We start from the raw sequence: 14,263 nt of genomic DNA, 5'->3' as shown, positions 1-14,263 counted from the left end.
TTAATGAGTACTATAAATACAATTTGGACAAATCTCTTATTAGAGGAGAAAACAGCGTTGTCTCAAAATTAGTACTACAACCAGGAAGTGTAAACGTCATATGACTGAAGAAAAATGGCTGCTGTGCAGTGGTAAGATGCATCTTTCTGATCCAAAATCTGTTTTTGGTGTCCTTTAAATCTTAAGAGTATGAAATTGATATTAAATCAACATAGCTAGATGCATAAAAACTAATGAAAATGCGTGTGGTCTGCCTGATCTTGCTGTCATAACTAGTCACGAGCTGTCAACCTTTTTTTTTTATCTCGATGTCAGCTAGTATAACATTCTGCATCAAAGTACAATCTGAAAAAGAACACACTTCTGTTACGTGCAGGATCCTCATATTTTGCTAATATTGTGCTCTGTTTGTATTAATGCAGGTTTATTACAGAGACCTCTGAGTAAATCAAGCTGTAACATATGTTTTCTACGACAGGCACTCTCGTGCACGCAGGTATGAGGCTGAACTGCAGAGCTGTGGCTTGGAGGTCGCCCCAGTGGAGTTTGGTGACTACCATCCCCTCAAGTCCATCACTGTGAGTAGGGCACAGTATGTTGTTGATGCACACCATATGTGCTGTATGTATGTTGGTGGGCATATGTGGCAAAGAAATTGATACTTATTGTATGTAGGCTTGATTTCTTCACACCATCATCATTAATGCAAGAGTGTACTGTCCTACCATAGAACATGTTTCTAATCACTTGAGCATAGCTCTCTCTCTCTCTCTCTCTCTCTCTCTCTCTCTCTCTCTCTCTCTCTCTCTCTCTCTCTCTCTCTCTCTCTCTCTCTCTCTCTCTCTCTCTCTCTCTCTCTCTCTCTCTCTCTCTCTCTCTCTCTCTCTCTCTCTCTCTCTCTCTCTCTCTCTCTCTCTGTCTGTGTGTGTGTGTGTGTGTGTGTATAGCTCAGTAGTAAACAACTTGTCCCCCTCCACCCATCCATACATACCACACAGGTGACAGACTCCAAGTCGCGGAGGGGAGCGCGTAAAGGCAGCACCTCCTCCTCTTCCTCCTCCTCCAGCTCTGTGGCACCGGATCCCCTGAGCTCCATGCTGGATGGAATGGACCCCCTGTCCATGTTTGCTGCAGCCTCCGCCAGCGAGCCCCCCCTAACCCTCTCACAGAGCAGCTCCACTGGGGTGAGTGATTCACTGGGGTGTGGATAGAATGACATACTCACTGAGGGACAGATGGAGAAGGGAGGTTGAACGTGGGACAACGGTGATGGGGGATCTGATATTTCTATTGTGTCTCATTATGGAGGCATTGTCTCTTAAAATTATGCAACATGCACAATTTCCTCCTCTCTCTCATTCTCTCGCTCTCTTTCTCTCAATTATTTTTTCTGCACTCTGTTCAGGACTTTGGTAGAGGGAAGAGGAAGGAGAAGGAGGATGAGGTTGGAGTGGACTTTGAGCCGTGGTCATCCAAACGGGGAGAAATCCTGGCCAGGTTTACTACCACTGAGAAGCTTTCCATTGTGAGTAATGATTGTGCTTTAAGATCCCTCAAAGAGAAACATTTCCCCTTTCCCATCCTTGGTAATGGGACTAAGACTGACTTTTCTCTCTTGTTTTTTGACAGAATCTCTTCATGGGCTCAGATAAAGGTAATTCTACTCCAACATTTATAGTCTTTGATATACCAGTCCCCCTATTATGAAAGCTTACTCGATTGAGTCTAGACAAAAAACCCAAACACACATGCATTGTTGTGTCACTTCTGTCATTCTCAGGCAAGGCTCCCAGTCCTGCCTCCTCTGCTGTATCGGAGAAGGTGCGAACTCGCCTAGAGGAGCTGGATGATCTGGAAGAGGTAAGTACAGCAGAATGGATCTACAGCCAGAACATTCTCTGTTGAGTTGTGTTTTCAAGAATGTTAGTGTTTACGTCTCTAATGTTGTGTGTGTGTTGCTAGGGGTCTCAGCGGGAGCTGCTGAATCTGTCCCAGCAGGACTATGTGAACCGTATTGAGGAGCTCAACCAGTCTCTAAAAGAGGCCTGGGCCTCCGACCAGAAGGTCAAGGCCCTCAAGATCGTCATCCAGGTCAGAACTGCAATACTTATAACAAATATATTACAATGTAATATATTTACAACGTTATTCTGATAGGTTTTGTGTCTATGTCATTGTATGTGTGCATCCTAGTGCTCCAAGCTGCTGTCAGACACAGCTGTGATTCAGTTCTACCCCAGCAAGTTTGTCCTCATCACAGACATTCTGGACACCTTTGGTAAGTACTTAGGACTGGCCTCTCACTTCACTTAATAGCAGGGCATTCTATAGTAACATAGTTAAATTTTTCACATTGGATGTTGTAGTGGCTTTGATTATTGTCAGGAAGGGGTCACATTGTTTTAGGTAACCAAAATGTCTCTCTCTCTTAGGACTTCTGGTGTATGAGAGGATCTGGTCCATGTGTTCTGACCCTCGCCCCCTACCAGGTATGTCCTGTATGTCTGTCTATCTGTCACGTCTGTGTGTCAAACCAAGTGCTCTCCGTGGTCCTTCCTTTTTGAGTTATTATTTATTCTGATCCCTCTCCAGACTCCTTTACAGCTGATGAAGTGCATGACACGGCCAAGGAGACCTGCCTGAACTGGTTCTTCAAAATCGCCTCCATCAGAGAACTCATCCCACGACTGTATCCTTTATTATATACATCAACCTTCTAGTAACACACTCAGTCATTCATACATACATAGAGTTACCATATACAGTGAGCTCCAAAAGTATTGGGATAGTGAAAACATTTCTGTTGTTTTGGCTCTGTGCTCCAGCACTTTGGATTTGAAGTGATACAATGACTATGAGTTTAGAGTGCAGACTGTCAGCTTTAATTTGAGGGTCTTTTCATCCATATCGGGTGAACCGTTTAGAAATTACAGCACTTTTTGTACATAGTCCCCCCATTTTAGGGGACCAAAAGTATTGGGACAAATTCACTTATGTGTATTAAAGTAGTCAACAGTTTAGTATTCGGTCCCATATTCCTAGCATGCAATGAATGCATCATGTTTGTGACTCTACAAACTTGTTGGATGCATTTTCTGTTTGTTTCAGATTATTTTGTACCCTATAGAAATGAATGGTAAATAATGTAGTGTCATTTTTGAGTCACTTTTATTGCAAATAAGAATATAATATATTTCCAAACACTTCTACATTAATGTGGATGCTACCATGATTACGGATGTTTAATGTGGATGCTACAATGATTACGGATAGTCCTGAATTAATCGTGAATAATGATGAGTGAGAAAGTTACAGATGCACAAATATACCCCCAAGACATGTTAACCTCTCACCATTACAAAAAAATGTTTGGGGGGTATGATATTTGTGCGTCTGTTTGTATCAATAACAAAACATGTGTCACTGTCCCAATACCTTTGGAGCTCACTGTATATACCTATGTCTCTGATCACATGCTTACATAGTGGTTTGAGTTGAATCCTTGACTCCACATACAGATATGTAGAGGTAGCTCTCCTGAAGTGTAACCGTTTCTTGACCAAGTGGTTAGTATCCCTCCCATGTTTCCCCACCTTGCTCTAGCACCACTCTCTCATCCCTCTAGCCGTCGGTTCAATGTTTTTGCTCCCTCTCTCTGTGTTCTCAGTGGGATCCAGGAGACGGTGCCTCGCCTCACAGCTATGATCCGGGGGATAGGGGACCCCCTGGTGGCCGTGTATGCCCGGGCCTACCTCTGTAGGGTGAGACTGGCTTCTACTAGAACATATTTTCTCTCAACTCTCTCTTTGGTTGCCCTCATTTACAGAGATTTCAACCGCCCCTTTTGGCTCAGTCATGAGAATGGGATAAATTCTCTCTTTGTCTAATCTTCCTATTTTCTTCCTCTACTCATTTCCACCAATCCCCTCTCTCTCTGCATCCATCTCTCTGGCCAGATTGGGATGGAGGTGGCTCCTCACCTGAAGGACAGCCTGAACAAGAACTTCTTTGACCTGCTGGGGACGTTCCGTCAGATCCACGGCGACAGTGTCCAGAACCAGCTGGTCCTGCAGAGGGTGGAGATCCCTGTCTACCTGACCCTCTACTCCCCCGCCATCCACTGGATCCTGCAGTGTGTCTCCTACAGAGCACCAGAGGTACACTACCACCCAGCATAACACATCCACAGTGGCCCAAGAATTGAGTGAGGTTGACACAGTAACAGTTATATAGCTACTGTATTGGGGACATCCCCATAACAGTCGCTGGCATGTATTTGACATCCATTATTCCAATGCAGGCCCTGCTAACAGAGATGATGGAGAGGTGCAAAAAGCTTGGGAATAAGTGAGTACTCCTCTACACCAGAGGGATTTATTTAGAAGGCAGATGCAGTGGGTTACTGTGTGGTGGAGCTTAGGACAGAGCACGTTACTGTAATACAGATACAATTTTATTTGTCACATGCTTCGTAAACAGCAGGTGTAGACTAACTGTGAAAAGCTTAATTGAGAAATAATACAACAATATTAACACAAGGAATAAATACACAATGATTAACGATAACTTGGCTATATACACGAGGTACCAGTACGTACAGAGTCGATGTGCAGGGGTATGAGGTAATTGAGGTAGATATGTACATATAGGTAGGGATAAAGTGACTAGGCAACAGGATAGATAATAAACAGTAACAGCAGTGTATGTGATGAATCGAAATAGTTAGTGCAAAAAGGGTCAGTGCAGATAGTCCGGGTAGCTATTTGGTTAACTATTTAACTAACTATCTAGCAGTCTTATGGCTTGAGGGTAGAAACTGTTCAGGGTCCTGTTGGTTCCAGACTTGGTGCATCGGTACCGCTTGCCGTGCGGTAGCAGAGAGTAGAGTCTATGACTTGGGTGGCTTTGACAATGTTTAGGGCCTTCATCTGACACCGCCTGATATAGAGGTCCTGGATGGCAGGGAGCTCGGCCACAGTGATGTACTGGGCCATACGCACTACCCTCTGTAACACCTTGCAGTCAGATGCCAAGCAGTTGCCATACCAAGCGGTGATGCAGCCAGTCAAGATGCTCTCAATGGTGCAGCTGTATAACGTTTTGAGGACCTGAGGGGTCATGCCAAATATTTTCAGCCTCCTGAGGGGAAGAGGTGTTGTCGTGCCACGACTGTGTTGGTGTGTGTGGACCATGATAATTCCTTAGTGATGTGGATGCCGAGGAACTTGAAGCTCTCAACCCGCTCAACTACAGTCTTGTCGATGTGGATGGGGGCGTTCTCAGCCTTCCATTTCCTGTAGTCCACGATCATCTCATTTGTCTTGCTGACGTTGAAAGAAAGGTTGTTGTCCTGGCACCACACTGCCTGGTCTCTGACCTCCTCCCTATAGGCTGTCTCATCATCGTCGGTGATCAGGCCAACCACCATCGTGTTGTCAGAAAACGTAATGATGGTGTTGGAGTCGTGTGAGGCCAGCGCATGGTCAGCGCATGCTCCGAGTACGCAGCCTGGTAATCCGTCTGGCCCCGCGGCCTTGTGAATGTTAATCTGTTTAAAGGTCTTACTCACATCGGCTCCGAGGAGCGAGATCACACAGTCATCCGGAACAGCTGGTGCTCTCATGCATGGTTCAGTGTTGCTTGCCTCGAAGCGAGCATAGACGGCATTTAGCTCACACTTATTAATGAAGCCGGTGACTGATGTGGTAAACTCCTCAATGTTATCGGATGAATCCCGATAGATATTACAGTCTGTGTCCAACGAAAGAGTCCTGTAGCTTAGCATCCGCTTCATCGGACGACTTCCATATTGAGTGCGTCATTGATACTTCCTGTTTGAGTTTTGGATTGTAAACAGGAATTAGGAGGATAGAGTTATGGTCAGATTTGCCAAAGGGAGGGTGAGGGAGAGCTTTGAATGCGTTTCTGTGTGTGGAGTAAAGGTGATCTAGAATTTTGTCGCCTCTAGTTGCACAGGTTTCATGCTTTCAAAAATTTGGTAAAACAGATTTCAGTTTACCTGCATTAAAATCATCAGCCTCTAGGAGCACCACCTTTGGATGTGCATTTTCTTTACTTATGGCCCTATACAGCTCAATGAGTGCAGTCTTAGTGCCAGCATCGGTTTGTGGTGGTAAATAGACAACATTTTTGAGAAATTAGCTTTTTGTGCATATGGAACATTTCTGGGATCTTTTATTTCAGCTCATGAAACATGGGACCAACACTTTACATGTTGTGTTTATATCTTTTTTCAGTATAGGTGAAAACTCTCTTGTTAAATAGTATGGTCTGCAGGTATTCTAATTCAGGCGAGCAAAAACTTGAGACTTCCTTAACATTAGAGATTGTGTACCAGCTGTTGTTAACAAAGATACACCCCCCTTAACCTTACCCGAGGCAACCGTTCGGTTTTGAAGTTTCATAGAAAAACCAACTAGATGTACAGGATATTATATACAGGAAGCCAAACCTGGGCATTGAGTCTCAACTAATGTTGATTTCCCACAGTGCCCTGCTGCTGAACTCGGTGATGTGGGCGTTCAGGGCGGAGTTTATCGCGACGAGAGCCACCGACTTCATCGGCATGATCAAGGACTGTGATGAGGCAGGATTCCCTAAGGTTAGACACATCCACATTCACTATGATCAAGGACTGTGATGAGGCAGGATTCCCCAAGGTTAGACACATCCACATTCACTATGATCAAGGACTGTGATGAGGCAGGATTCCCCAAGGTTAGACACATCCACATTCACTATGATCAAGGACTGTGATGAGGCAGGATTCCCCAAGGTTAGACACATCCACATTCACTATGATCAAGGACTGTGATGAGGCAGGATTCCCTAAGGTTAGACACATCCACATTCACTATGATCAAGGACTGTGATGAGGCAGGATTCCCTAAGGTTAGACACATCCACATTCACTATGATCAAGGACTGTGATGAGGCAGGATTCCCCAAGGTTAGACACATCCACATTCACCATGTCCTCCAAATGTGCTCCAAACATAGCATTGTTGCCCCTCCCTTCTGCCTCCAATATAGCTTTTATCTGTTATCTGTGTTGTTTACTCTTCATTCTGTCCTCCTTCAGCACCTGTTGTTTGGCTCTCTGGGCCGCAGTCTGGCCTGTGCTGACCCTCCTGAGGCAGAAAGGCTGCCCATCCTCAACGAGGCCTGGAAGGTCATCACCAAAGTGCGCAGTCCACAGGTACATAACAACTAATAACCCTCTTAGACAATGAAGACATGCTTGGTGGTTCACATTAACAAATTGTTGTAAATGTTTCATTATGTTATTCCAGGATTACATCAACTGTGCTGAGATCTGGGTGGAGTTCACCTGTCGTCACTTCACTGTGAGTGTCCCAGAGAATTACAGAGCTGCCAATGAAAGAGTTCTAAGCACAAGGGTCTCTAAATGAGTCATGCTATTTAATCCTTATTTTCTATGTCTTACTCTAAGAAACGTGAGGTCAACACTGTGCTCTCTGACATCATCAAGCACATGACCCCGGACCGGGCCTTTGAAGATGCCTATCCGCAGCTTCAGTCCGTGATAAGGAAGATCCTCACCTACTTTCATGACTTCTCTGTCCTCTTCTCCATGGTAAGACTTGGTTTGACATTCTCCAGTCTCAAACAATCACTTGTGTTTATCAGTGGATAGATCTAACTAGTTTCTCTGTGATTCCCCCTCAGGAGCGTTTCCTTCCTTTCATGGACATGTTCCAGAAGGACAGCGTCAGGGTGGAGGTGTGTCGCTCTATCATGGACGTCTTCATCAAGTATGTCTGGTTTAGCCAACACCTTTGCTGTTGTCATGCTACGTAGCTAATGTCTCCCAAGCTCAATGTCTCTTCCACACTATACAGTGAGGGAAAAAAGTATTTGATCCCCTGCTAATTTTGTACGTTTGCCCACTGACAAAGACATGATCAGTCTATAATTTTAATGGTAGGGTTATTTGAACAGTGAGAGACAGAATAACAACAACAAAAACCAGAAAAACGCATGTCAAAAATGTTATATATTGATTTGCATTTTAATGAGGGAAATAAGTATTTGACCCCCTCTCAATCAGAAAGATTTCTGGCTCCCAGGTGTCTTTTATACAGGTAACGAGCTGAGATTAGGAGCACACTCTTAAAGGGAGTGCTCCTAATCTCAGTTTGTTACCTGTATAAAAGACACCTGTCCACAGAAGCAATCAATCAATCAGATTCCAAACTCTCCACCATGCCCAAGACCAAAGAGCTCTCCAAGGATGTCAGGGACAAGATTGTAGACCTACACAAGGCTGGAATGGGCTACAAGACAATCGCCAAGCAGCTTGGTGAGAAGGTGACAACAATCACCTTCTCACCAGTCACCTTCTTATTGGCAAATGGAAGAAACACAAAAGAACTGTCAATCTCCCTCGGCCTGGGGCTCCATGCAAGATCTCACCTCGTGGAGTTGCAATGATCATGATAACGGTGAGGAATCAGCCCAGAACTACACGGGAGGATCTTGTCAATGATCTCAAGGCAGCTGGGACCATAGTCACCAAGAAAACAATTGGTAACACACTACGCCGTGAAGGACTGAAATCCTGCAGCGCCCGCAAGGTCCCCCTGCTCAAGAAAGCACATGTACAGGGCCGTCTGAAGTTTGCCAATGAACATCTGAATGATTCAGAGGAGAACTGGGTGAAAGTGTTGTGGTCAGATGAGACCAAAATGGAGCTCTTTGGCATCAACTCAACTCGCCGTGTTTGGAGGAGGAGGAATGCTGCCTATGACCCCAAGAACACCATCCCCACCGTCAAACATGGAGGTGGAAACATTATGCTTTGGGGGTGTTTTTCTTTCTAAGGGGATAGGACAACTTCACCACATCAAAGGGACGATGGACGGGGCCATGTACTAGGGGCCATGTCTTGGGTGAGAACCTCCTTCCCTCAGCCAGGGCATTGAAAATGGGTCGTGGATGGGTATTCCAGCATGACAATGACCCAAAACACACGGCCAAGGCAACAAAGGAGTGGCTCAAGAAGAGGCACATTAAGGTCCTGGAGTGGCCTAGCCAGTCTCCAGACCTTAATCCCATAGAAAATCTGTGGAGGGAGCTGAAGGTTCGAGTTGCCAAACGTCAGCCTCGAAACCTTAATGACTTGGAGAAGATCTGCAAAGAGGAGTGGGACAAAATCCCTCCTGAGATGTGTGCAAACCTGGTGGCCAACTACAAGAAACGTCTGACCTCTGTGATTGCCTACAAGGGTTTTGCCACCAAGAACCTAGTCATGTTTTGCAGAGGGGTTCAAATACTTATTTCCCTCATTAAAATGCAAATCAATTTATAACATTTTTGTCATGCGTTTTTCAGGATTTTTTTGTTGTTATTCTGTCTCTCACTGTTCAAATAAACCTACCATTAAAATTATAGACTGATCATTTCTTTGTCAGTGGGCAAATGTACAAAATCAGCAGGGGATCAAATACTTTTTTCCCTCACTGTACATGTGAAGTCAGTTTGCTTCTGTGTCTATACCTAATGTCTGTCTGTGTCTGTCTCCTCAGACACCAGCAAGAGCCCACTAGAGACCCTGTCATCCTCAATGCTCTACTCCACGTCTGCAAGACCATGCACGACTCTGTCAAGTAAGTATCCAACCGTGTGTGCGCGTGCTTGTGTGTATGTTATAAATGATCCTACTCTCTCTGTGTCCCTTAGTGCTCTGACTCTGGAGGATGAGAAGAGATCTCTGGCCTTATTGATCAATGGCTTCATACGCATGGTGAGTGTCTTCGACTCAGACTACCCCACCTCTGGGTCTCCAGACACTCCTTCTCCTGCATTTCCAAGGGTGACAGAGAGTGACTCAGCATATCTCTCTCTCTCTCTCTCTCTCTCTCTCTCTCTCTCTCTTTTTCTTTCTTTCTTTCTTTCTTTCTCTCTCTCTCTTCCCCCCGACTCTCTCTCCAGGTGTCGTTTGGCCGTGACTTTGAGCAGCAGCTGAGTTTCTGTGTGGAGGCCCGGGCCACCTTCTGTAACCTGGAGCCAGTGCTGGTGCAGCTCATCCATGTGAGTACAGCACAGCAGTCAGGTGACCCACCATACCCTCAGAAGCCCTTATCTTCATCGTCTTATCTGCATGTGTGCAACACAGACCACACCTCGACATGGTTCTGCTTTGCAATACCAACCGACTTCTTTTGACAGTTGAAATGAATCTAGCTTAACCTTTTAATCATTTTGTCATGGTTATATATACAGTGTATTCAGACCCCTTGACTTTTTCCACATTTTGTTACATTACAGCCTTATTCTAAAATTGATTACATTGAGGAGGGAAAAAAACAATCTACACACAATACCCCGTAAGGACAAAGCAAAAACACGTTTTTAGACATGTTTGCAAATGTGTGTGTGTGTGTGTATATATATATATATATATATATATATATTTATATGAAGAAAAAAAATGATATAACATTTACATAAGTATTCAGACCCTTTACTCAGTACTTTGTTGAAGCATCTTTGACAGCGATTACAGCCACGAGTCTTCTTGGGTATGACGCTACATGCTTGGCACACCTGTATTTGGGGAGTTTCTCCCATTCTTCTCTGCAGATCCTCTCAAGCTCTGTCAGGTTGGATGGGGAGCATCGCTGCACAGCTATTTTCAGGTCTCTCCAGAGATGTTCGATCGGGTTCAATTCCTGGCTCTGGCTGGGCCACTCAAGGACATTCTGAGACTTGTTCCGAAGCCACTCCTGCGTTGTCTTGGCTGTGTGCTTAGGGTCGTTGTCCTGATGGAAGGTGAACCTTCTCCCCAGACTGAGGTCCTGAGCACTCTGGAGCAGGTTTTCATCAAGGATCTCTCTGTACTTTGCTCCGTTCATCTTTCCCTCGATCCTGACTAGTCTCCCAGTCCCTGCCTCTGAAAAACATCCCCACAGCATGATGCTGCCACCACCATGCTTCACCGTAGGGATGGTACCAGGTTTCCTCCAGACGTGACGCTTGGCATTCAGGCAAAAGAGTTCAATCTTTGGTTTCATCAGCCCAGAGAATCTTGTTTCTCATGGTCTGAGAGTCCTTAAGATGCTTTTTGGCAAACTCCAAGAGGGCTGTCAGGTGCCTTTTTACTGAGGAGTGGCTTCCGTCTGGCCACTCTACCATAAAGACCTGATTGGTGGAGTGCTGCAGAGATGGTTGTCCTTCTGGAAGCTTCTCCCATCCCCACAGAGGAACTCTAGAGCTCTGTCAGAGTGACCATCAGGTTCTTGCTCACCTCTCTGACCAATGCCCTTCTCCCCCGATTGCTCAGTTTGGCCGGGTGGGCCAGCTCTAGGAAGAGTCTTGGTGGTTCCAAACTTCTTCCGTTTAAGAATGATGGAGGCCACTGTGTTCTTGGGAACCTTCAATGCTGCAGACATTGTTTGGTACCCTTCCCCAGATCTGTGCCTTGACACAATCCTGTCTCGGTGCTCTACGGACAATTCCTTCAACCTCATGGCTTGGTTTTTGCTCTGACATGCACTGTCACTGTGGGACCTTATATAGACAGGTGTGTGTCTTTACAAATCATGTCTAATCAATTGAATTTACCACAGGTGGACTCCAATCAAGTTGTAGAAACATCTCAAGGATGATCAATGGCAACAGGATGCACCTGAGCTCATTTTCTAATCTTAAAGCAAAGGGTCTGAAAGCTTATGTAAATAAGGTATTTCTGTTTTTTGTTTGCTAAAATGTCAAAAAACCTTTTTTGCTTTGTCATTATGGGGTATTGTGTGTAGATTGATGATGGAAAAAAAAAATTTAATCCATTTTAGAATAAGGCTGCAACGTAACAAAATGTGGAAAAAGTCAAGGGGTCTGAATACTTTCCGAATGCACAGTACATACATGTACAGAACTTTTGTCCTCTTCTCTCAGACTGTGAACCAGCTGGCCATGGAGACAAGGCGTGTGATGAGGGGGAGCCACTCCCGCAAGACTGCTGCTTTTGTCAGGGTTGGTCACCGTACAGCACTATCTGTAACACCAACATCTGTGTCCTCAATATGGCCACTAATATGTCACTAAATCCTTGTTCTCTCTCTCAGGCATGTGCTGCATACAGCTTCATCACCATTCCCTCCCTCACCAGCATCTTCAGCCGCCTCAACCTCTACCTGCTGTCTGGGCAGGTGGCCCTGGCCAACCAGTGTCTTTCCCAGGGTAAGTCTGAGTTTGCTCTGTTCAGAATAGACAGACCCAGAGTCATGAGGTTTTCACCAGTTCTGAAGTGAATTCTCATTCATTGTTATCTCTCTCTCCTAGCGGATGCATTCCTGAAGGCAGCGGTCAGTGTGTTGCCAGAGGTGCCACGCAGTGTCAGTATCGAGGGCAAACTGCGCTCTTCTGAGTGCTTCCTGCTTGACTTCATCAACAACTTCCTGTCAGCACTACTAGTTGTGCCGGTAAGGAAACATCCCTGCTTTTCCCATAATGCTTGAAATAACTAAAGAAATAGGAAATATCAAGGAAGTACTTCCCGTGTGCGTGTCCAGGACCACCCAGAGGCAGGGGTGTTGTACCTGGTGCGTGGGCTGCTCAACATGGTACAGGACTACACCTGGGAGGACAACAGTGACGCCAAGGTCCAAGTCTACATCAGCGCCCTGCCACTACTGGCTGCCATGAGTCAGGAGACCTACCTCTACTCCATCCCCAAAGGTACTACCTACAAACACACACCCTCCTCTCCCCTACTATCCAGGTTTATGTGGCATATAATAATATATGGCTTTTAGCAGACACTTTTATCCAAAGCGGTTTACAGTCATGCATGCATATATTTTAAGTACGGGTGGTACTGGGAATTGAACCCACTATCCTGACGTTGCAAGCGTCAACTGAGCTACAGAGTACCATATGATATTGGTCTCTCAGAATAGGCTAGAAATATAGAAGAGAGTGAAATGAAAGGATCATTGGAGTCAAAGCCAGCTAACACACACCCTCCCTTTCTCTTTTCCAGTGGACTCTAATGAAACACTTTATGGAGGAGATCCCAAGTTTGTGGCAGAGATCAACAAGTTATGTGAAACTCTGATTGGACAAGTGCTGGACCATCTCAAGAGCTTGGGTAGAGATGAGGTAGGACACACACTATGCCAGTGTCAGAGAAATTCACTGTTTATACATCGTTTTTTGTATTTATCCATAAACGTTTAACTCTCCTCTCTTATCCTTTCCTGTCCTTTCCTCTGTTGTAGAGTGTTCGTAGACAGGGTAGTCTGGCCTTCTCCCTGTTTGGTTGCCTCCTGGCTCATGGGGACCTACGCAACAACAAACTCAACCAGCTGGCTGTCAACCTGTGGAATCTGAGCCACAAACAGGGCTACTGCGACACACGCACCGCCGTGAGTAAAACACAGACAGTTTTAGGCATGGGAGAGATGCAGTAAAGTTATCCTAATCAAATCTCTGTATACACAACATATTTCCAGAATACAGTTGTATTTCTTAGTCGCCCTTTCTTTTTTTTCTTGACAGGTGCGGACGCTAGAGTTCATCAAGCACCAGGCCCAGCAGCCAGACATGGCTCACCTCTCAGACATGCTTCAACGCCTCACACTGCAGTCCAGGACCTGAGGACATCGACTACATCCCCTTTCCCATATATCTATGTGCACTGTAGGGATTGTCTCACCTTATAATTGCAGTATCTGTTTAGTGCCCACCAGGCCCCTGGAGGGATGTACATGTGCTGATTTTCATCCTTCGAATATTTCATTTGGACCTAGTAAACTAGGTGTGTAGCCTCTATCTAATCAGTTACATCAATTAATCAATTAATTGCCAGATTGATATGAAAACTCAGATCAGTCCTCAAGGACTGGAGCTAGACAGCCCTGCAGACATCCAACTTCTACACAGATTCACTGCTTTCCCATGGCCCCTACAAGAAAAGACACTCCCTCTGCAAGTCTGATCCTAGATAGAGGTCATTGTTATGCCATTGTTGAATGATAAACTAACATAGATAACTGATTCATACAATGCCGTTAAACTTCCCTGTCTTTCAATTATTGTATACTTGTTTATGTATTTGTACTGTACTGAAATTAAGTTTCTCCATTCTGTGCTAACATTTTGTATATTATTGTAAAATGTCTGAACATACGTGATTGGAAAAAGCAAAACCAAACCATGGCGGTGTTGTGTATTTGTAATAAATTATTGTCTCCTCTAAAAGCAAACAACTCTTTCAAGC

General features: G+C 45.0%; 1 protein-coding gene across 1 annotated transcript; it reads left to right on the top strand.

The window, feature by feature from the left end:
- Window positions 1–61: 61 nt before the first annotated feature.
- On the top strand, window positions 62–14,202 carry LOC121547058 (VPS35 endosomal protein-sorting factor-like). Its single transcript, XM_041858152.1, has 29 exons — window positions 62–131; window positions 479–578; window positions 999–1,184; window positions 1,406–1,525; window positions 1,630–1,654; window positions 1,781–1,860; window positions 1,963–2,091; window positions 2,194–2,278; window positions 2,433–2,489; window positions 2,593–2,689; window positions 3,519–3,566; window positions 3,668–3,761; window positions 3,957–4,157; window positions 4,301–4,347; window positions 6,511–6,622; window positions 7,103–7,219; window positions 7,314–7,367; window positions 7,475–7,618; window positions 7,711–7,796; window positions 9,570–9,650; window positions 9,724–9,787; window positions 9,976–10,074; window positions 11,938–12,015; window positions 12,108–12,222; window positions 12,325–12,464; window positions 12,555–12,720; window positions 13,025–13,143; window positions 13,263–13,409; window positions 13,543–14,202. The coding sequence occupies exons 1-29, from the start codon at window positions 115–117 to the stop codon at window positions 13,639–13,641; spliced, it is 2,907 nt and encodes a 968-aa protein (XP_041714086.1). The 5' UTR covers window positions 62–114; the 3' UTR covers window positions 13,642–14,202.
- The last annotated feature ends 61 nt before the right edge of the window (window positions 14,203–14,263 follow it).

The sequence above is a fragment of the Coregonus clupeaformis genome, chromosome 31 (genome assembly GCF_020615455.1).
Source record: "Coregonus clupeaformis isolate EN_2021a chromosome 31, ASM2061545v1, whole genome shotgun sequence".
NCBI lineage: Eukaryota > Metazoa > Chordata > Actinopteri > Salmoniformes > Salmonidae > Coregonus > Coregonus clupeaformis.
The sequence above is the reverse complement of the archived record's forward strand: the minus strand, read 5'-3'. Positions and strand labels throughout refer to the sequence as shown.

What these genes read in the sequence shown, in the direction of transcription:
- LOC121547058 (XM_041858152.1), top strand. An exon ending in AGACTGCTGCTTTTGTCAGG is followed by an intron (nt 12,016 to 12,107) that starts GTTGGTCACCGT and finishes TCTCTCTCTCAG; the next exon opens with GCATGTGCTGCATACAGCTT. An exon ending in CAGCACTACTAGTTGTGCCG is followed by an intron (nt 12,465 to 12,554) that starts GTAAGGAAACAT and finishes GTGCGTGTCCAG; the next exon opens with GACCACCCAGAGGCAGGGGT.